Below are 21,674 nucleotides of genomic sequence, written 5' to 3'. Positions count from 1 at the left end.
GTCGCGGCACGATCGATGTGCGCTAGCTAGGCTGCCCCGACGTGCTGCCCGGAGCGCAGCGGCACGAAACAGCGCCGTCCGCAGCCCGCGCTCGGCTCCGCTCGCCGCTCGGCTCGACGCGTCGACCATGGTCAAGACGCACCGCACGCACCGCGACGTCGACGACGCGACGCAGGCGCGCATCGACGCCATCAAGACGACGCCGACGCTCCACGCGCCGCCCGTCCCGCGGCGGCCGGCCCTGTCGAGCCAGATGAGCGCGAAGCAGAAGCTGCACGCCATCACGCGCTACATCGCGGCCTTCGAGTACAACCACACGGGCGTGGGCGACTCCCGGGGCCGCGAACGGGCGATTCGACGGAGCTTCGACGGGACCGTTCCGCGCGCGCGCTCCCCAGAGAAAGAATGGACGCTTCGAGGGCGCTTCGAGAGATGATCGCTCGTCCACTCATCGGCCGAAACGCGCGGAACATGACCGAGATCGCGAAAAAGCCCGCGAAGTCGGGCGTCGCTCATCCTTTCGCCGCCCAGGCTACTACGTCATGAAGCGCGACCGGGGCCTGAAGCACGTCACGACGACGGCCAAGGAGATCATGCGCGAGGCGCTCCCGATCCAGTGCGTGGAGGCCGTGTTCCTGGCGATCCTGCTCACGTCCGAGGCGCCGGACCTCTGCCGCTTCCCGCTGTCGTTCAAGTCGAAGTGCGACGGCAACGCGTACCGCCACATCGTGCTGGCGATCCGCGAGGCCAAGGACGACAGGTGGGGCGCGCTGGGCATCTCGCGGCGGAAGACGCTCCAGGGCAAGGAGGTGCGGCACGAGTCGCTCGCGGCGCTCGTCGACGACTACCGGCGGAGCTACGAGTCGTGCGGCCACGAGCTCGTCAAGGTCTACGTGGGCCTGCCCCTGCCCTGCTCCGTCCACTCCATGGAGCCCGTGAAGTGGCGCGTCCTGAAGCTGCGGCTCGACGAGGGCAAGCCCTGGGCCGACGCGGCCGGCGCGCTGGACCGCTACGTCAAGGACAGCGGCTGGATCAAGGACTACCACGCGCGCACGGGCAAGCTCCCGGACCCCTTCGGCAGGGGCGCGCCGGACGCGGCGCCCGAGCCCGGCGCCGCGGCCGCGGCCGCGCCGGGCTCGTACCTGTCGCCGAGCCGCGTCGCGCGCAAGGCGTCGCTCCCGGCGGCGGCGTCGGCGCCTCGGACGACGCGGCGGCGGCACCGGCCGAAGAAGGCCGCGGCGAGCCCCGGCGCGGCGGCGACGCCCGCCGCGCCGTCGCCCGCGCCCGCGGCCGCGGCCGCGGCGCCCGAGGCCGACGAGGCGGAGGCGGACGCCGTCGAGACGGACGCGGAGACGGAGCCGGAGCCGGAGCCCGGCGACGCCGCGTCGGACACGAGCGACAGCGACGCCGAGGACGTCTAGAGCCCTTTTTTCTTTCCTTTTTAGAAATTCGGGTCGTAGCGGCTCGCGGGCTTCGCGGGCTCGTAGCCGCAGCTCGGGCAGACGCCGAAGGCCGGCTTCGCGGCCTCGGCGCGCAGGGCGGCCCGCGCCGTCTCGAGGTCGCTCGCGTGGTCCGCCCTGACGCGCGCGAGCTCGGCCTTCAGCTTGCGGATCTCCGCGAGGTGCACGACGACCTCGTCGCCCGCGCCGCTCAGCGCCGCGTTCTCCGTCGCCAGCCGCTTGACCTCGGCCTCGGCCTTGGCCTGCTTCTCCTGCGCGTCCTCGGACGTCATCTGCGTGATGCGGTGCTCCGTGTGCTGCCGCATGATGCGGTCGTTGAGCTCCGCGACCTCCTCCTTGGACCTGGGCAGGACAAGAGAGATTCAACGTCGCTTCAACGTGAGTGTTCCGCGCGCGCGCGTTCCGGAAAAAGCATCCACGCTTCGAGTCCGTTCCGAGAGATGATCGCTCGTCCAAAAATCAGCCGAAACGAGTGGAAAACGGCCGAGAGAGGAGCCTTTGAAGTTGGGAATTTCGCACTCTTTTCCTGCCCTGGGGTGGACCGGTCCCACTCGAACTTGTACTTGTCGCTCGACTCGCGCGACTCGCGGCAGTCCTTGTAGAGCCGCGCGACCTCGGCGCGCTTCTCCTCGAGCTCCCGGCCCTCGTCCTCGTGCTTCTTCGCCATGCGCTCGACCTTGCTGGCGGCGGCGCGGATCTTCTGCTCCGCGCGGTCCATGGCTTTCTCGATCCGCCGCTTCTCCTCCTTCTCCGACGCCTCGTACGCGGCGACCCGGGCCGCGAGCTCCGCGTTCGCCGCGCGCAGGTCTTCGAGCGCGGCCATCGTCGATCGATGAGCACCAAGGGCAGCTTTTCACGGCAGCCCCGCCGTAGGTTGACTTCAACGCTGAAGATTTTTGGGCAGCGTCTGGCCACATCCTTCCGGGGATGGTGCCCCCCCCGGACAACCCGCACCACCTGCACCCCGGCGACGCCGTGGAGCTGCGGGGCTACCCGCTCGGCGCCTGCTGCTGCGTCGGGCCGACGACGTGCCTCCTGCGCTTCGACTGCCCCTGCGAGCGCCTCTACGACATCTTCTGCCGCTGCTACTGCGCGCGCTGCTACGTCGGGCTCTGCTGCGGGCCGGAGTACAAGGACTGCAAGTGCGCCGTGTCCTGCTGCCCGAAGCACTGCTGCGAGCTCCCCCACTCGCCGTCGCTCGTCCCCAAGTGCCAGTGCGCGCCCAAGTGCCAGGGCCCCAAGTGCTGCGCGAACTACGGCTGCCAGTGCTGCTGCTGCCACTGCACGTGCTTCAACGTGCCCGTCTGCTGCACGCCCTGCCTCTGCGGCCGCTGCCACGAGGAGCGGCTGGACCTGAAGACGGGCAAGTACGTCACCGACGAGCCCGGCGCGCCGCTCGTCGCGCCCGTCGCCGAGGTCGTCGCGCGCGACAAGGAGCCCGACATCCCCGAGGCCGAGGCGTCCGTCGTCGAGGCCGCGCCGCCCGAGCCCCCGGCGGCGACGCCGAGCATGCTCCTCTGCTGCGACGCGCCGAAGGTCGACCTGCCCTCGCGGGCAGCACTTGCCGTCGTTTGTGCATGAAGCCGAGGAGATGATCACTTGACGTCGTTTCCTCCAGTATGTAAATTGAGATACGCCGCGGGGACTCGTCTTTAGGGAGCAAAGAAAACGGGGGGGAAGGGGGCGCGCGCGCGACGGGCGGCGCGCGGCCCTCGCGCGCCTAGAAGTTGTTGGGCGTGAAGTCCTTGAAGCCGCAGAGGCTCAGGACCTTGGCCGTGAGGAGGAAGGCCGCCGTGATGGAGCACTCGAGGAAGTCGCCGACGGGCTGCTTCTCGTAGACGCGCGCGGCGAGCTTCGGGTTCGCGTAGGGGCCGACGAGGCGGTACTGGTGCATCGTGAAGGGCCCGAACATGATCTTCCACCAGATCTTGGGCTTCGTGAGGAAGAGCTTCATGAGGGGCGGCAGGGACCCCGTCTGGGCCGCGAGGTCGTCGCAGTAGAGCTGGAAGTCGACGAGGCCCTTGACGCGCTTCGCGTCGTAGCCAAAGCGCCACTCCCAGTTCGCCTGGTCCTCCTTGGCGATGGCCTCCATGCCCGCCATGTCCGGCAGCTTGACCTTGCCGTCGACGACCAACGCGAAGAAGCGGGATTGCATCTCCGCCGTGGGGGGGATCGCGCCGAACGCGGGTCGCGCGAAGCCGAAGAACGCCAATTGCCCGTCGGGGAAGACGGGGCAGAAGATCTGCTTGTAGAGGCGCCGCGGGTTCTGGCCGAAGGCGTTGAGGTCCTTGGTCTTGCAGCCGCAGCCGGCGCAGACGACGTCGTCGCAGACGTCCGGGTGCTCGAACATGGGGAAGCTGTTGCGGTAGCCCGTGCACGCGACGATCGCGTCGCACGCGAACTCGGAGCCGTCCTTGAAGACGGCCTTGCCCGCGGCGAGCTTGAAGCCGTCGCGGTGGAGCTCCGCCGACTTCGTGACCATGGCCGTGACGAAGCCCTCGTTCTTGCACCCGAACTTGGAGAACGCGGACGTGCCCTGCTCGATGTTGAGCTCGCCGATCTTCTGCAAGACCCGGCGCTCGTCGGCCTCCTTGGACGGGTCGGATCCGTACTTGGCGACGAACTTCTTCGCGAGCTGGTTCGCGTAGCCCACCCAGTCGCCCAGCACGTAGGGGTTACTGTAGCGGCACCGGTTCGTGTTGAGGTCCGTGACGCGGCCGTCGGCCTGCTTCCGGGGGATGAGGTGGCCGTGCTTGCCGCGGACGACGATGGCGACCTTGGCGGCCTCGTCGGCGATCTCGTTGCAGATGTCGGACCCGGACTCGCCCGCGCCCACGATGAGCACGCGCTGGCCCTTGAACACCTCGGGCTTTTTGTAGTTCTCGGAGTGGACGAGCGTGCCGCCCGCGTTGAGGAAGTCGTCCTGGCCCTCGAAGCGCGGCAGGGACGCCCAGGTGTTCGTGCCCGTGCAGACGGCGACGTGGTCGAAGGCGTAGATCTTGGTCACCGCGGCGCGGGCGTCCGCGGGGTCCATCGTCCGCTTCTCGCCCGTGACGTGGTCGTAGTAGTCGTAGACGTGGCCGGACTTGACCTTGTCGAAGCCCTCGGCCTCGGCCTTGTCGTAGAAGGCCTTGAGGGTCTTGGCGCCCTCGGTGCGCGCCTCGGCGACGACCTCCGGGGCGACGTGCTTGCCCAACAGGAACGTCGACCGGTGCGGCCAGACGTGGCAGCCGCCGACGGCCACCGTGACGATCCACTTGCCGCTCTTGGCGCACTTGGTGATCTTCTTCACCGTGGACCGGAAGTTGACGTGCTGGTAGAGCTCGTACTCGTTGGCGAAGCCGTCGAGGTACGCGAGGTACTCCTCGTCGGACCAGAACTTGGGCCGGTCCTCGCGGCCGTCGCTGTAGTCGCTGTAGGCCGTGAGCAGGGACGACGTCGTGAGCATGGTCCGGTCGTAGGACTTGGTGTAGACGCCGCCGATGCGCAGGTTCTCGTCGAAGCACTTGACGCTGTGGCCCAGGGACGTGAGCTCCTTCATGACCGTCAGGCCCGACGCGCCGCTGCCGATGACGCAGCAGCTCTTCTTCCCCTGCGGCGCGACGACGTGCTCCGTCTTCGGGGGCTCATCCTTCACCTGCGTCGGCGTCCCGAACATGGTTTCGACGGACCGAGATCGAGCTATGCTCTCGGCGTCTCGCTCGGCTGTCGAAATACGTGGACCAAGGTCGAAATCCCGAGGCGTCTGCCAATCACCAAGGAAACTCCCTCGTGCTGAAGTTTGCAAGCGCCGGTTTCAGCGCGTGATGGAGGCTGCCCATACACCCTGCCGGACCCGCACGGTTTCCACCGTCGCACTCGCGACCGTACAGACGTTCCTGCTCGTCGCCCTCGCCGACGCGGGCAAGGGCCCGGGCACGCGCGTGCGCACCAAGAAATGGCACCGGCACAAGAAGTGGCACAAGATGGGCGACCACCCGCCCAAGTGGCACGAGCGCGGCCTCATCTGGTTCGTCATCGGCTTCCTCCTCTTCCTCGTGGTGCGTCCGCCCGTGCCCGCCCTCCCGAACGTTAGCACCCCGCCCGTCGCAGGCCGTCACGTGGTACGCGATCCGCGAGGAGCAGAAGCGGCAAAAACGCGACAAGGAGGCCCACGAGGCCTAGGACCCGTTTTGTAAGGCCGTCGTGCGCGTCCAGACGAAGTTCGCCGCGGACACGGCGCGCGCGTGGGGCACGGAGCCGCGGAGGTAGGCGTGGTTCGCGAACCACGTGAGCGCGTCGCACGCGAGCGCGGCGAAGAGGTCGAAGCGGAGCGCGGACGTGCGCTCGAGCTGCGCCGCCGCCGAGTCGAGGAGGGCGAGGCCCAGCAGCGCCACGGCCCAGTGCTCGGGCCCCAGCGCGCGGTAGCAGCGCTTGAAGAGCTCGAACGCGCGCGGCGCGTCGAGGTCGCGCGGCAGGCCGCCGTCGTCGGCCACGGCGAGCCGCGCGGCGTCGAGCGCGAGGTCCAGCGCCTCCCGGCTCGGGAAGCCGTCCTCGACCTCGCCGCGGCACCGCGCGCACGCGCACTCGAAGCCGAGCTTCGCGAGCGACCGCCGCCGGAGCCGCGTCGGCAGGAGGAGGAGCGCGTTCGCGCCCGCGTAGGCGAAGGTCAGCGGCTCGCCCTTGCGGACGTCGCGGATGGCGTACAACCCGAGGGCGCCGTCGGCGTGGTGCGCGACCCAGCAGTTCGGCGCGCAGCTGTGCTGGCACCGCGACACGCGCGCGTAGACGGCCTCGCCCGTCGCGTTGACGTCGCAGACCCGCAGGAACCGCGCGAGGGCCGCCGCGTCGGTTTGCGGGTACAGTTTGGCCACGGCCGCCGCGGCCGCGCGGTCGACGGCGGCCCGCGCGGCCCGCGGCACGTCGTCGGGCGCGTGGAGCGCGTTCGCCTCGGTTCGCGCCTCCGCCGACGCGCCGCAGAAGGCGACGATCTGCCGCGCGACGCGCTCCTCGCCGCCCAGGGTCCAGCCCGACGCGACGACGGCGGCCTCTGCCTCCCTCGTCGCGGCGGCGTCGGCGTCGGACCAGTCGATCGTCGCGCGTTCGACGAACGCGGCGACGCCCGCGCGCAGCGACACGGCGGCGACGGTCTCGAGGCCGTGGGCCGCCGTCTCGCGCACGGCGACGCGCTCGCCGCCCGTGGCCGGCCCGCCGGGCTGCGCCGCGAAGTCGCGGTGGGCGAGCTTTAGGACCGTGGGCAGCGCGGGGCAGCACTCGAGGCTGCCCTCGAGGGCGTCGCCGACCTCGCTGAGCATGTTCGAGATGATCGCGTCCCGCGAGTAGGCCGCGGCGTCGCCCTTCTGCGCGTAGGAGGCCATCGCGCGGTGTTCTATCTGGATGCTGCCATCCTCCTCGTCGGACGTTCAACTGGTTGCTTGAAGGTGATTGAGGTCGTTCTTGGCGCGCCGTTCCGATTACAAACAGCATGAAGACGACGCTCGTCGCGCTCCTCGCCGCCGCCGGCGCGCTCCAGGCGCCGCGGTCCCGCGCGTCCCAGCCGCCGCGGCGCGGCGCCGTCGCGCTGGACGCGGCCCTGGTCCCGCTCCCCGTCGCCGAGGCCCTCGCGGCGGGCCCGCTCGGCGTGCCGGCCATGGCCGCCGTCGGCGCCGCCGTGCTCACGCCGCTGACCATGTACCGCCAGGGCTACTCGTTCAGCGTCGGCTACGGCGCGGCCGTCGCCGCCATGGGCGCCGCGCTCTACGCGGCCGTGCCGCCGGCGACGCCCGTCGCCAAAGCCCTCGCCGGCGCGACGGTCTTCTACGGCGCGCGCCTGGCGGCGCACCTCCTCGCGCGCCAGGTCACCGTGCCCGACATCGCGGAGCGCATCAAGGCCTTCGACAAGACGCCGCGGCTGCAGCGGCTGCCGCTCGTCGCCGGCGTCGCGGCGCTCTACGCGCTCATGGCGTCGCCGCTCCTCTTTGCGCTGCGGTCCGCGCCCGCCGCGCCGGCGGTCGCCTGGGCCGGGGCCTCCATGGCCTGGGCCGGCGCGCTCGTCGAGGCCTGGGCCGACGCGCACAAGTTCGTCAAGAAGCGCGAGGCCTACGCGGCCGTCGCGCCGGGCACCTTCGAGGGCCCCATGGGCGGGCTCTACGCGAGCTGCCGGCACGCGCGTTCCCGGCGCCCCGCGAAACACACACCCACTCACCCATCCGTCCCCGCGCAGCCGAATTATTTCGGTGAGGTCCTCTTCTGGTTCGGCCTGCTCGTCGGCGGCGCGCCGTCCTTCGGGTCCGGCGCCGCGGCGCTGGGCCCCGCGATCATGGGCGGCGTCGGGTTCTACGCGATCTACGGCATCATGGCGGGCGCGACGAAGCGCCTCGACGGCAAGCAGCGGGAGGCCTACGGCGGCCAGCCCACGTTCGACGCGTGGGTCGCGCGCACCGGCGGCCTCTTCCCGAGGCTCGGCGACGCGGGCGCCGCGGGCCAGACGACCTACAACGTGTAAAACAAGACTACAGCTCGATGGTCGCGTCCGTCGCCCGCGCGATGTCGTCGACGCACGACGCGCACGGGTCCGCCCACTCGCAGGCCGGCGGCTCGCCCGCGCGCGGCTCGCCGCACGCGCAGCACGTCGGTCCCGCGACGCCGGACGCGACGCGCATGGCCCGGATCGCGCCGCGCGCGGCGGCCGCCGCCGCCGCGGGCATGTCGCGCGGCGTGCCGATCGTCGCCGCGAGCGTCGCCAGCGGCGAGCCGTCGCCGAGCGCCGCGGCGCCGCCCGCGGCCGCCGCGGCCGCGGCCGCGCCGCGGTCGCCGCGGTCGTCGGGCCACGCGCCGCCGAGGAGCGCGCAGAGCGCGAGGAGCGCGTCGTCGGCGCCCGGGGCCGGCGGCGCGGGCGGCGCGGCCGCGTAGGCGACCTTGCCGCGCGCGTCCACGGTCGCCGGCGGCGGCGGCCCCTCGGCGGCCTTGCGCGCGAGGAACGGCAGCACGGCCTCGCGCCGCGCGCAGAGCGCGGCCGCCGCCGCGAGCGCGTCCGCCGGCGCCGCGGCGCCCCAGGCCGCGACCTCCGGCGCGGGCTGGACGGCGCCGTCGGGCTCGCCGACGAGCCGCCGGCGCAGGCCCATGCACGCCTCCGCGTGCCTCCGCCGCGACGGGTGGAACTGGTAGACGCGCTGCTCGAAGCAGGCCTCCTGGCGCGTCGCGCGGTAGCCGCGCTCGCCCTCCATGGCCGCGAACCAGGCGCCGACGTTCGCGTGCGCCTCTTTGACGTCGTAGCCCTTGAAGTACGCGTAGTTGTGCGCCAACCGCGTTAAAAAGCCGACGTACGCCGCGTCGACCAGGGACGGTCGCCGCAGCTTCAGGAAGAAGGGGCCGCCCGCGAGCCAGGCGTCGAGCGTTTCGAGCTTCGCGACGGCGTCGGCCTTGAGCGCCGCCTCCTTCGCGGGGTCCCCGTTGCGCAGCCAGCGGTCGCCGTCGCAGTCGTAATCGTCGGACGCGCGGAGCAGCGCGTCCTTCTGCGCGCGGAACAGGGACCCGGGCCCGAGGGGCGCGCCGATGGCCTCGAGCCGCTCGAGGATGACGAGCGACTCCGTGACGACCTCGCCGTCGAGCGCGACCGCGGGGACGGCGCCCGACGGCACGAGGTCGACGTACGCCGCGGGCTTCGGCGGCTCGCGCGGGTCGCCCCGGAGGTGCACGCGCACGGTCTCGTAGCGCAGGCCCTTCTGCTCGAGCGCGAACCAGACCTTGTGGCAGTGCGGGCACCAGGCGTTGGCGTCGCGGTAGAAGACGATGCGCACGTCGCCGGGTCTCGGCGCTTTCGCCGCGGCGACGGGCGCCACGAGCGCCTCGACCTTGGCCCAGGTCATGTCGTGGCCGCGCTTGCAGAGGCCGCCGGCCGCGTGGCTCTTGTGGCGCCGCATCAGTGAGAGCAGCGGCGCGGCGGTCGACGCCGAGATGCGAGCACCTCGCCTCAGAGCTCAGCCAGAGCGGACGCCGAGTGCCGCGCACCTCGCCTCCGAGGCTCAGCCAGAGAGGGGCAACACCTCTTCAGCGACTAGATACTCGACTGCATCATGCAGTTGCCCTTCATGCATTCGTGCTCGATCGTCAACAACCGACGGAAGACGGATTGGCCGGAGAGAGCAGCGCCATCCTCTGTCATGCTCGGCAAGTTGGATGCCTACGAGAAGTCGAAGACGCCCCTGGAGTTCGATGGGGAGGAGCTCGGTGCGTCGCGTTTCCATGGGCAGCCCGAGCACTCCCACACATACGTAGGCCTGCTGCGCAAGCTCCTCGAGGAGCACGCGCCGGCGAACCGGCGCCGCGACCGGCGCGACACGGTGCACCTCTTCGGCGACATGCTCGAGAGCCTGAAGCAGCTGTGCAAGGGCAGCGAGGCGCAGCGCGCCTACGACGAGTCCGACGTCGACAGCGCGACGTCCGCGTCCCTTCGCGCCCGCGCGCGCCGCGACGCGCGCGCGCCGCGCAGTGATGATCTCGGCGTACGGCGCGACGCCGCACAAGGCCGAGGTCTCCCGGGTCCTGGGCGAGAGCAAGGGCGCCGGCGTGCGCGCCGTCAAGAACCTCATCGCGAAGAACCGGGCCGTCGAGGCGTTCGGCGCGTCGTCGTCCTTCAAGGCGCCCGCGGCGTACCTCGCCGACGCAGTCGTAGCGCGGGTCGGCCCGCTGCTGGCGAACATCCACAGCTGGGACTTCGACATGTGGGCCGTCGTCGACGCCGTCGGGGACCAACGGTTAGCGGCGAAGGTCCTCGCGGACGAGGTTTTAGTGAAGGCGCGGGACCTCGCGCCGGGCCCCTACGGGGCCGTCGTGCGGACCTGCGTCGACGCGATCGTCGCGGGCTACGAGGACGTCGCCTACCACAACTGCCTCCACGGCGCCGACTGCATGCAGTCGCTCCACGCGACGCTCGCGAAGAGCCCGAAATACGAGGCCGCGCTCGCACTCGACCGCGCGGACCTCGAATCTTCGACCCGACTTCCATGTATTCGAACGGTGTGGACCAGATGTGCTTCGAGAACGCGACGAGAGGGCTCGATTCGTCCCAAAATCAGCCGAATCGACGTCGACGCGGCCGAGCGAGAGAGTTCCGAAGTTCGGCGGGGATCACCGGTTGATGTCCGCGCAGGCCGTCGACGACGACAACGACCACACGCTCCTCGTCGTCCTGTTGGCCGCGCTCGCCCACGACGTCGGCCACGTGGGCCTGACGAACGCCTACCTCGTGGAGACGGGCCACGACTTCGCGGTCCGCTACAACGACCAGTCGCCGCTCGAGAACTACCACGTCGCGACGGCGCTGTCCATCGTCGAGGCCAAGGGGTTCTGGGACTCCTTCGACGCGCCGGGCAAGCGCATGGGCCGGCTCTACTGGATCGAGTGCGTCCTGGCGACGGACATGGCCCACCACATGGCGGCCATGGCCCAGCTCGACGGGTTATTACGCAAGGAGGGCGCGGCCGGCGACGCGGCGACGCCCGCGAACCACCTCGCGGTCGTCAAGGCCATCGTCCACGCCTGCGACATCTCGGCGCCGACGAAGCCCGTCAAGACCCACCTCCGATGGACGGACCTCGTCATGGAGGAGTTCTACGCGCAGGCGGAGAACGGGGCAGGAAAAGAGTGCGAAATTCCCAACTTCAAAGGCTCCGATCTCGGCCATGTTCCACTCGTTTCGGCTGATTTTTGGACGAGCGATCATCTCTCGGAACGGTCTCGAAGCGTGGATGTTGTTTCCGTAACGCGCGCGCGCGGAACACTCACGTTGAAGCGACGTTGAATCACTCTTGTGCTGCCCAGGCGGAGAAGGAGCTCGCGAACGGCAAGGCGAAGCCGTCCGTGCCGCCGCGCGGCTCCGTGGTCCTCGGCAAGTTCCAGCTCGGCTTCATCGGCTTCATCCGCCCCCTCTTCGCCAAGATCGCCGCCATCCCGAGCGTCGACTTCGACGCGCCCCTCAAGAACATCGACGTCGTCAAGAACCACTGGATCGCCGAGACGGAGCCCAAGCCCGCGGACAAGCTCCCCGCTCTCTAGGCCTCCGCCCCCGCATCGTGTGTCTCTCTCGTGTCTCTCGTGGAGCGTCGCGCGACGCTCGCGCGGGACGTCGCTCGCGGGTTAGGCCGCGCGCGCCGCGCGGCCTTCGGTCGGCGGCGCCGCTCAGAAGCCCGTGCCCGTGAGGGCGGGCACGGAGCCGTCGAGGTAGGTGGCGGACCAGAAGGACGCGGCGCCGATCATGGCGAGGCGGCCGTTGTTGAGCTCGCGCTGGCGCCGGACCTTGAGTTCGGCCTCGGGCATCGCGGCCGTGAAGCCGACGGGGTCCCAGAGGAGCTTGAAGTTGCCGGGCTTGCCGCCGCTCATGTAGTGGGGCTTCTGGAGCTCGCCCCAGAACTCGAGGAGGCCCGCCGTGAAGAGGATCTGCACCATGCCGCTGTTGTCGCGGAAGACGGCCTCGGCCGCGAGGCCGCCGGGCACGTCCGCGAACTTGTGGCCCGCGAGGTCGTAGGCGCCGGGCCAGCGGAAGCCGAGCTCCGTCGTGATCCAGCCCGTGCACGCCGCCATGGCCACGCGGCTGTGCTTGAGCTCCGCGGCCTTGAACCAGGCCTGCGTCCTCTCGGAGCCGTAGGTGCTGAACCCGAAGGGGTCCCAGAACCCGAAGGGGCGGCTCGCGCCCTCGGGGAGCTCCGCGGCCCGCAGGGCCGCCGGCGCGGTCTTCGGCGCGGGCGCGATGAGCGCGGACGCCGACGCGGCGAGGGCGAGGAGCTTGTACATGGCGGAGACCTGCGGCGCGGCGCGGCTCGGGCGGCGCCGTCGCGAGCGGCGGGCGCGCGCGCCCTCGTCATCTCATCGGTCGCCGTCCGCCGCGGGTCCGAGGACCATCGCGGGGAGCGCGACCGCCGCGGCGGGGCGCGCAGATGCTGCGGCGAAAACGAGGCCGCCGGAGCGCCGGAGCGGCTCCCGGGACCGCGTTTTCGCCCGCGCAACGTGCCACGCCCGCGGCGAGTCACTGCGACGACCGATGACTCGTAATCGACCCCGTTTACTCTCTCCCCGGGAGCGAAAAAGACGCTGCGCATAGCTTGAAAGCTGGGCTAGGACTCGATCTTCGTCCCGAGGCTGAGTCGAGCCGCCGGGGGTAGGACCTCGAGGATGGAGATGCGCAGCCGCGGCGAGCATCGCAGCTGCCGCCGCGCGCCGCTCGACCCGCTGGCGGGTGCACCAGCGCCACTGCTGCGCGACCACGTCTGCCACCGCCTCCAGGCTCTCGACTGCCCGCACGTATGGCGACGCCGGCTCCTCTGTCGCGCTGGCGCTGCGCTCAGCGCGTAGGGGCTTCGGAGTGCCCTCATAGCTGCTGCGCGCCGTGCGCATCGGGCTGCCTCAGCGCGGCGCTGGCGCGTAGGCCGACAGTGACGCGCGCACGCGTTTGCTTGAAGGCCTGATTGAAGTTTCACAGACAGCTACAGACCTCGGCTGCAGAGCGCATGATCTGAGACCGGCCTGCACACTCACCGCTTCGTACCTGCACGCACTCACCGCTTCGTACCGCTCAGCCGACAATCTCCTCCGCCATGAAGCTCGCCGCCATCCTCATCGGCACCGCCAGCGCATTCTCCATCAGCGGCCGCTCCGCCGATGCATTCCGCGGTCGCATCCCGCGCTACGGCATCTCGTCGCTCGTCGCTGGCGACACCGTGAGAATCGAGGGCGACACGCTCAAGACTTGGGACCTCGCGGAGACGAGCACCGAGCGCGTGCAGCTGTCGCTCTGCAGCACGAACGGCCGCCCGCTCGAAGCCAGCGTCGAGCTGTGGCACACGCCGGCGTACGTGCCGACGAAATTCACGGTCTACTGCGAGGACGGCGTCGGCACGCCCTTCCAGACCATCATCGAGACGCCGAAGCACCCGAAGACGCTCTCCGTACACAACGACCGCACGCACAACTTCCCGCTCGAGGCCAGCGTCGTCAACGCCGGCGTCGGCCGCGCGTCCGAGCAGGCCGGCGTCGCCGGCGCGGAACCCAAGCTCATCCAGGGCGGCAAGATCGCGGATTGGACGTTCGGGCCGGAGGTGGAAGCCATCGCGATCCTGCTCAAGACGGAGGACATGGGCAAGCGCAACATGAAGGCGATGATCGAAATCACCTCCGGGCCGAACGACGACAACCAGGAGATCAACCTCTACGCGTCGGACGGGTACAAGCACCCCTTCTACACCATCATGAAGACGCCGGGACCGCCGCACTCGCTCCGGATCATCAACAAGAACACCCTCGAGTTCCCCTTCGACGCGTACGTCGTGCCCTGCGAGTTTCGCGAGCCCGACGCGCAGCCGCCGGTCGCCATGCCGGGGAGCGAGTGGGCGTGAGATGTGATGAATAAACCCAAGCGCACTAGTCGCCGCGAGCAGCGCGCAGGCGGCAGCCCAGCGGATCATGGAAGCCATCATCGCGCTGCGGCGACCGAGCCGTGCAACTTTGACGGGACTCAGAAGTTCGGATTGCGAACTTCAAGATGCCGCGTTTTTTTACAAAAAGACCTCGCGCCCGTAGCCGCCCGGGAGCCCGCCCCAGGTCGCCGAGTCGTCGGAGTCGAACCCGTCGGGGTCGTCGTCGACGGGCGCCTCGTCGAGGTCGCCGAGCGACGGCAGGCACGCGTGGAGCTCGCGGCCGGTGACGCGGAGCTCGGAGATCTGGTCGAGGAACTCGGGGCAGGCGTCGGGCACCTCGCGCTTCCCGCCGAAGAGGAGCCTGGATCCTCCGGCGGTCGTGACCGTCGCGCCGCAGCCGCCGCCGCCGCGCGCGGCGCCGCCGAGGACCGCGCGGCGCCAGCAGCCCGTGTCGACGTCGAGGACCCAGGCGTCGTCGCGGTCCTCGACGGGCCTCGGGCGCCGCCGCCGGCCGGACGGGTCGGGGCGCGGGTCGACCTCCCACCCCGGCTCGGCGGCGGCGCCGCCGAAGAGCAGGACGTAGCCGCGCGAGGCCGCCGCGGGGATGTGCCAGCAGCAGGCCTGCGTGCGCTTCGGGGGCCGCACGACGTCCGCGCCCAGTTCGCTCCAGGCGCCGCCCTCGAGGACGTGGCAGTCGTCGAAGTAGAAGCGCGCGGCGGTGGGGTTGCTCCAGCCGCCGGCGACGACGAAGGACCCGCCGGACCCGAGCGCCGCGCAGGCGTGGCACCACCGCGGCGCCGGCGGCCGCCCGTCGACGGGCACGGCGCCGCGCCACGCGAGGCGCTCGTAGTCGAAGTGGCGCACGTCCGCCGTGCACGCGCCGCCGGGGCCGACGCGGCCGCCGAAGAAGACGAGGCGTTTTCGCGCCTCGTCGGCGACGCAGGAGTGGCCGCTCGACCCGGCGACGGCGTCGCCCGACGCGACGACGCGCGCGCACACCGTCGCGCCGCGCTCGAGCGTCACGCGGAACAGGGACGCGTCGCAGTCCCAGCGCGGGAAGGGCTCGCGCGCGTCGTCGACCTCGCCGCCGAAGAACCAGGCCGCGCCGCCGGCGTTGACGGCCGTGTGCTGCCACCGCGGCGCGCGCGCGGACCTGGGCAGGAAAAGAGATATTCAAGTTCGCTTCAACTTGAGTGTTCCGCGCGCGAGCGTTCCTGAAAAAGCATCCACGCTTCGAGACCGTTCCAAGAGATGATCGCTCGTCCAAAAGTCAGCCAAACCGAGTGGAAAACGGCCGAGATAGGAGCCTTTGAAGTTGGGAATTTCGCTCTCTTTTGCTGCCCTGGGCGCGGACCGGCCCGCGCCGTCCGTCGCGGCGCCGCGCGGGCAGTAGCCGGCCTGCTCCCGGATTTTGCCGCCGGCCCAGAACCAGCACCGGTCCGAGAAGAGGAAGCCGCGCGCGGCGCCGCCCTGGAGGACGACGCCGTCGCCGAGCGGCGCGGCCGCGAGGCCGCCGAGGCCCAGGGGCAGGTACGCGCCGGGCCGGACGCGCCGCAGCGCGAGCCCGCGCGACAGCGCGCGCCACACGCGGGTCTTGCGCCGCCACCACGCCGGCGGCCGCGCGCGCGTCGCCGCCGCGCGCGGGCGCCCGACGTCGTCGAGGTAGAGCGCCTCCCAGGGGGCGTCGTCGACGAGCGCGTCGGCGGCCTCGGACGTCGCGGCGAAGCGGCCCAGCGCCGCGCGGTCCAGGAACGCCAAGACGACGCGCGTCGCGTCCTCGTCGACGAGCGCGGGCAGGACCATTGCCGTCGCGGTTTCGGGGCAGCCTGGCGTGCTCTTACTTCGTCACACTAGCACCATGTCGTTCACCTCCGAATCACCATCGTGCGCTCTCCTTGAACGTCATTGCAGCCAACGCTGAAGCAGCGATTATAGCATGGGCTCTCTGTAAAGCACTCGTAGCATCCGCAGCCGATATCATGGACCTCTTCCGCAAGATTTTCGGGAGGAAAAAGACGGCGACGACGGCGGCGCCGGCGCCGGCGCCCGAGAAGAAGCGCGCCGCCGCCGAGGCCGCGCCGGCGCCGGCGCCGAAGAAGCCCAAGAAGGACAACACCAACGTCCTGCGGCGCGTGAACCAGCTGCGGGACCTGCGCGGCCGCCAGGCGCTGCTGTTCACGTGCCCGACGCGCCAGGAGCGCAAGGCGGCGTCCGAGGCCTTTGAGCTGCTGCAGGAGTACGCGGAGCGCGTCGCGCCCGAGGCGTTCGCCGCGGCCGCGGCGGCGGCGCCCGGCGGCTCGCTGGCCGACGCGCTCGCGGCCGAGGCGGCGTCGAGCAGGAAGGGCGCGAAGATCGTCCTGCACGATCTCGGGTCCCAGGGCCTGCTCTACGCGACGGTCGACAAGCGCGTCGACGTCGTTCGCCTCGCCACGCTTCTAGCCGAGGACGCCGCCGGCGCGCCGACGTCCGCCGCCGCGGGGTCGAAATTCATGGTGCGCGTCATGCCGCTGCAGACCGTGGGCTTCGCGGACCTCGCGGCCTGCGTCGAGGGCGCCGCGCCGCTGATCTCGGAGGCGTTCGGGGGCCTCGGCGCTCCGGCGGGCGCGACGCTCCTGGAGGCGGAGGAGGCGCGGCGCGCGGCCGGCGGCGCGGCGCCCGCCGGCGACGCGGACGACGACGACGACCCCGTCGCCAAGGCGGCGAAGAAGGCCGCCGACGAGGCGCCGGCGGACCCGGGGACGGCGCCGCCGCGGTCCTACGCGATCCAGCTCAAGCGGCGCAACGCGGACAGCTTCCCCAAGGACATCGCGATCCGCGCGCTGGCGAAGCTCGTCCCGCCCCACCACCCCGTGGACCTGAAAACCCCCGACGTGACGATCCTCGTCGAGGTCTACAAGTCCCTCTGCGGCGTCGCCGTCGTCGAGGGCTACGCGAAGCACAAGGGCTTCAACCTCCACGCGTGCGCGGGAAAACAGGCGGCGCCCGTGCCGAAGAAGAAGAAGACGTAATGACCTTGCTTCTTGTTCAGTTCTGGCAACGTAGTACGCCCGTACGTTCTTCAAAGGGCGGACGGAGGCGGAGGCGACGTCGACGCGTTCCCGCCCTTCAAGGCCGGCGTGACGCGGGCCGTCGCGAACCTCACCGCGGGCGGACGATGACGGCGCTGAGACGATGCTAAGCGCCGTTCTTCAAAGGGGCGGAGGCGGACGATGACCGCGGCGACGGTCTGCGTCGTCCCGTGGCCGCCCATGTAGACAGACCGCGCGTCCTCCGGGAGGCTCAGTCCAGAGACCAGTCCAGCCCGAGACATCGAATCGAGGCGGCTGTAGGGCATGATGGCCACGGCCGTGTTTGATGTGCCAGAGCCGAACTCTCTGGAGAAGGGCATGACGTCTCTGCGCTCCTCCAGTTTATCGAGGAGCTTCGCGAGGTCGCACCAGCGCTGGGCCGGGCCGAAGAAGTTCGCGTGGCCGGCGACCGCGATTTGATCTTCCGTGGGCTCGTTGAGCAGGAGGCAAGGCTCCATCTTGACGTGCCGATGTTCCTTCCGTAGATAGGTATATTGGCTCGAGCCGAAAAGGAGTTCCTCTGGAAAACGCGTCGAGAATTCCTCGTCGGCGTCCCACGTCGAGACCTCGCGATAAAGCGCGAAGCGCGGGGAGCGCTCACCCCAGGGGTTTGTCGGCACTCGGAAAGAAGCGAGCAACCCATGGTATTCCGGTTCGTCGAACCTTAGCGTTCCGGACCACACGCGCAGCCAGCCGCCGCCGGCCGCGAGCTCCATGCCCGCGCCGAATTGGTCCCAGCGATACGCGCGGTCCAGGGCCGCCGCGCGGCGCAGCGCGCCGCGCCACGTCTTCGCCGGGCTGCCGGCGACGGCCGCCTGCAGGAAGTCTTTGCCGACGATGGCCGCCCGCGAGCGGCCGCGCCCGTCGATGAAGGCCAGCGTGGTCGCAAGGACGACCGCCGGCAGGTCGTCCATCGACGGTCGCGCTCCAGCGGCCGGCGGCTCCATTCATGTGCGTGCTTCCAAGGGCAGGCCAAGACCGCAGCCAGCCGCCCAGGGCCGACCCAGCCAGCCAGCCAGGGACGTCCAGTCCACGAAACGACCCCTCGCTACAACCTCTACAACGCGCGCCTACGGCGCGCCGCGCCGTCCTGGGGCGGCTGCGGCGACCGGCTGGCCGCCGGCCACGCGCGTCGGCGCTCGCGCTTCCGTCACCCCCGGCGGGCCACTCCGGGCGCCTAATTAGATTTTGACATGATTCCCGCGCGAAAATCGCAAGATTTGCACATGCAACGTCTACATTGAAGAAATGGGTGGCTGCCAGCGACCGAGCCAGCCAGCCAGCCAACATTTACCTTGCGGTCTGCCAAACCGGCCCTGGGTCGAGGATTGTTATCGTGGACTGCCCTTGGTGCTTCCGTCGATGTTCGGGGCTCCATCGTCTTCTTCAGCCTCGCAGGCCAATGTTGAAAGCTCTAAAGCGGCGGGTACTTGGCAGCCCGCTCGTAATGCCGCCATTACCCCCGATGCGCGCGCCCATGCGCGGCCTCCAGCACCCCATCCACCGTTAGCGCGCGCCGCCGCCGCCGCGGCGCCCGGCGGTCAACGCATGTCGGAGCCGCGGAGCCCGACGCGCGAGAAGACGCCGGCGATGGCGTTCTCGCGCGTGGAGCTGACGCTCGACAGCGGCCACAGCCTGCCGCCGATGAAGCACGAGATGAACCTGAAGCGCCAGGACCTGGAGATCATGGAGCTGAAGCGCCTCTGCGCGTCGGCGCACAGCGACGCTCTGAAGAAGCCGCTGGAGGCGGAGATCGACCTGCTCACGGGCGAGAGCGGCGAGGACCCCGGCGGCCTCGGGTGCGCGCCGGGCGAGGGCACGAGCCGCCACCAGCGGGGCAAGGGCCCGGGCGCGCGGCCCTGGTCCGCGCGGCCCATGTCCGCGCGGAAGCCGTCCGTCCAGATCATGAAGACGATCCCCGAGAGCAAGCAGCACGTCCGGCCGCTGTCCTCGAAGATGCGCGGCGTGTCCACGTCCGTCATCTTCGGCGGCGAGCACGACCTCAAGGTCCACGGCCGGCGGAAGCACAGCGACGTGTCGAGCGACACGTCCATCGGGAGCAACGACTCCGTGGACACGTACTACGGCGAGGCCGCGAACGACGAGGTCAGCGGCCACGAGATCAAGCAGCTCTGGGCGTCGTCCCACGACGCGCGCCACCCCGTGCGCCACGTCGTCGACCGCAACATGTCCACGTTCTGGATGTCCGCGGGCCTCTTCCCGCAGCTCATCTCGCTCCAGTTCCGGCGGAGCATCGCGCTCCGCAAGGTCGTCGTCTACTGCGCGGGCGCGCGGGAGCTGCGGCTCCACTGGCTCCCGGCGACGGGCGGCGACGGCTGGCGGCACCTCACGCAGGCCATGTCGCGCGACGCGCCCACGCGGACGACGACGGAGTTCGTCTTCGACGTCAGAGGCGCGTCGGGCGTCGCGCGCGTCGAGTCCGCCGCCGTGCGCGTCGAGGTCGTCGACGCCCACGACGCCTTCGCCGTCGTCCGCCACCTCAACTTCATCGAGCACGGCGAGCGCGCTCTGGTGGAAGGCGGCGCGGACTCGCCGTCGCACGCGCGGCGCCACGTCGACGGCGCCAAGGACCGGGACAGCTCCCTGTCGCCCGTGGCGTCGCCCCGCTCGACGCTCTACGCCGGCGGGCCCCGGGACCCGGTCCTCGCGGGCAGCCCGACGGTGCCGAGCCCCCGGATCGCGCCGGGCTTCTATTCGCCGTAGTAACGCGGGGGGGGGGAATTTCGTGGGTCTGTCGTCTGGTCGCTGCCTTTTGTGCTGTTTCGTGTGTGTGTGGACGTTGGCCACGTGCACGAACGTCGAGAACCGATATATCTCGGGCGTGGCTGCGGCAACATCGATTCACCATCACATTCAGCGAAGCCATCCACCTCACGTGGTCGACGATCCGCTGCCTCCATCGGCCTCGACCTCGCAAGCTGTGCACGCTATTCGATCCATTGCAGCGAGCCATGCGCGCAATCATCATCGCTCTCGCGCTCTCCACGGCGTCGGCCTTTTTGGCCGCGCCGCCCGCGCCCCGCGCCGTCGCGTCGACGACGGCGCTGTCCGCCTACGTGCCGAGCGGCATGAGCAAGGAGGCCTACGCGAAGCTCAAGAAGCAGGAGGCGGACGAGAAGAAGAAGAAGAACTTCGGCGCGGGCGGCGCGCGCGGCTTCCAGTCGCGGTCCATGGCGTCGTTCATCGTCGCCAAGGAGAAGGGCGAGGCGCAGCACCTCTTCCCCGTGGACCCCGAGAAGGTCCGCCGGGGCGAGATCGCGCTCAAGGACGTGCCCTACATGCAGCGCGGCGGCTCCTGGGACAACTCGGACATCACGAACAAGTTCTCCTTCTTCGGCATCGGCAAGAAGAAGGGCTGGGAGACGACGGGCTTCGGCGGCATGAAGGCCTACAACGACGGCAAGGCGCAGAAGTTCAAGGCGAACAGGTTCGACGTCAAGTACAACAACGCGAAGCCGAACGTGGGCATCTTCGGCGACGCGGGCGCCGTCGACTGGACGGGCCGCGGCGCGCGGTCGGGCGGCGGCAAGGAGGCCGGCAGCGACGGCGTCGCGGGCCGCGCGCGGAAGAACGGCATCTCCGCGGACCAGCAGATGTGGCGGGACTCCGGCGCCCTCGGCAAGAAGGAGATCGAGCGGCTGCAGAAGCGCGGCAGCCAGGCGAACATCAACGCGCCCGAGAAGAAGTTCTTCGGGCTCTTCTAGGGCGTCGCGGGTCCGTGTATATATCCTGGTGTTAGCCAAAGGCCGCGGCGTACACGTCCCGCAGGAAGGCGACGTCGAAGTCGCCGCGGCCGGCGACGCGCGGCGGCGCGAGCGCCGCGGGCGCGCCGCAGCGCGCGTCGTCGTGGACGTAGCGCAGGTCCGACAACGCGCGGAAGAAGATGACGTTCAGCTGCTCGAGGACGTAGGACCAGCACCGGTGGCAGCCGACGCGGCACCGGTGCCAGTTCGTCCAGTAGCCCGCGCGGCAGTAGCGGCAGTTGGCATCGACGTCGACCTTCGCTAGAACGCCCTGGCCGTGGAGGTCGCCGTAGGTCGCCCGGGCAGGCCGCGGCCGAGGCGTTGGACGCCGTGGTCCGCGGCCGCGCGCCGTCGAGCCACGCGGACAAAGAAGCTTCCGATCGTCGCGCCCATCAGGTTCTCGCCGCCGGGCTGCTTCCGCGCGACGAAGGCCTGGTGCCGCGCGAGGCCCGTGCCCGCGGGGCCGGCGTCGGGGCCCCAGTACGTGACCGTCCGCGGGCCGGCGCCGGCCAAACCCCGGAGCAGCTCGCAGGGCGGCGGCCGGCCCTTGAGCGCGGCCTTCCACGAGCACGTGCCGAGGCGGTGGCCCGCGCCGGCGAGCGCGGGCGCGGCGAGGCCCAGGAGGATGAGCGCCGAGTGCTCGGACATGAGCGTCTGGTGGAACGAGTCCGGGGCCAACAGCTCGCTGAAGGCGCCGGCGTCGAAGTCGCAGGGCGACGCGACGGCGGGGCCCGCGGCGCGCACCCCGACCGCGTGCGTCGCGCGCGGGTCGCCGAGCGCGCCCTCCCGCAGCCGCGCCGTCGCGTGGTAGACGACCCAGAGCGACACGTTGCCCCGGAGCCGCCCGCAGCCGGCCAGCGTCCGCGCGTAGGCCTCCGTGGCGCGCGCGCGCCGCGGCGCCTCGGCGGCGAAGCGCGCGCCGAACTCGGAGCGCCTCAGGTTCGCGGCGACGGCCGCGATGCGCTCCGCGCGCGTCGCGGATGCCGCGGCGGC

General features: G+C 70.8%; 5 protein-coding genes across 5 annotated transcripts; 1 reads left to right on the top strand and 4 right to left on the bottom strand.

Moving 5' to 3' along the window:
- Positions 1-1,441: 1,441 nt before the first annotated feature.
- Positions 1,442-6,817, bottom strand: AURANDRAFT_61076 (hypothetical protein; the record flags this gene model as incomplete). The annotated part of the gene is made up of 4 exons (XM_009034724.1): positions 1,442-1,802; positions 2,003-2,244; positions 3,229-5,097; positions 5,660-6,817. 4 exons carry the CDS (start codon positions 6,815-6,817, stop codon positions 1,442-1,444), a joined length of 3,630 nt encoding a protein of 1,209 aa, XP_009032972.1.
- A 1,134-nt stretch (positions 6,818-7,951) lies between these two features.
- On the bottom strand, positions 7,952-9,361 carry AURANDRAFT_61075 (hypothetical protein; the record flags this gene model as incomplete). The annotated part of the gene is made up of 1 exon (XM_009034723.1): positions 7,952-9,361. One exon carries the CDS (start codon positions 9,359-9,361, stop codon positions 7,952-7,954), a length of 1,410 nt encoding a protein of 469 aa, XP_009032971.1.
- Positions 9,362-11,426: 2,065 nt separating this feature from the next.
- On the bottom strand, positions 11,427-12,239 carry LHC13 (hypothetical protein; the record flags this gene model as incomplete). The annotated part of the gene is made up of 1 exon (XM_009034722.1): positions 11,427-12,239. The coding sequence occupies one exon, from the start codon at positions 12,228-12,230 to the stop codon at positions 11,619-11,621; it is 612 nt and encodes a 203-aa protein (XP_009032970.1).
- Positions 12,240-15,022: 2,783 nt separating this feature from the next.
- AURANDRAFT_61073 (hypothetical protein) lies at positions 15,023-15,652 on the bottom strand (the record flags this gene model as incomplete). The annotated part of the gene is made up of 1 exon (XM_009034721.1): positions 15,023-15,652. One exon carries the CDS (start codon positions 15,650-15,652, stop codon positions 15,023-15,025), a length of 630 nt encoding a protein of 209 aa, XP_009032969.1.
- A 176-nt stretch (positions 15,653-15,828) lies between these two features.
- On the top strand, positions 15,829-16,857 carry AURANDRAFT_61072 (hypothetical protein; the record flags this gene model as incomplete). Its single annotated transcript, XM_009035220.1, has 1 exon — positions 15,829-16,857. The coding sequence occupies one exon, from the start codon at positions 15,829-15,831 to the stop codon at positions 16,855-16,857; it is 1,029 nt and encodes a 342-aa protein (XP_009033468.1).
- Positions 16,858-21,674: the final 4,817 nt, after the last annotated feature.

Source organism: Aureococcus anophagefferens (genome assembly GCF_000186865.1).
Source record: "Aureococcus anophagefferens unplaced genomic scaffold AURANscaffold_2, whole genome shotgun sequence".
Classification (NCBI taxonomy): Eukaryota; class Pelagophyceae; order Pelagomonadales; family Pelagomonadaceae; genus Aureococcus; species Aureococcus anophagefferens.
The sequence above is the reverse complement of the archived record's forward strand: the minus strand, read 5'-3'. Positions and strand labels throughout refer to the sequence as shown.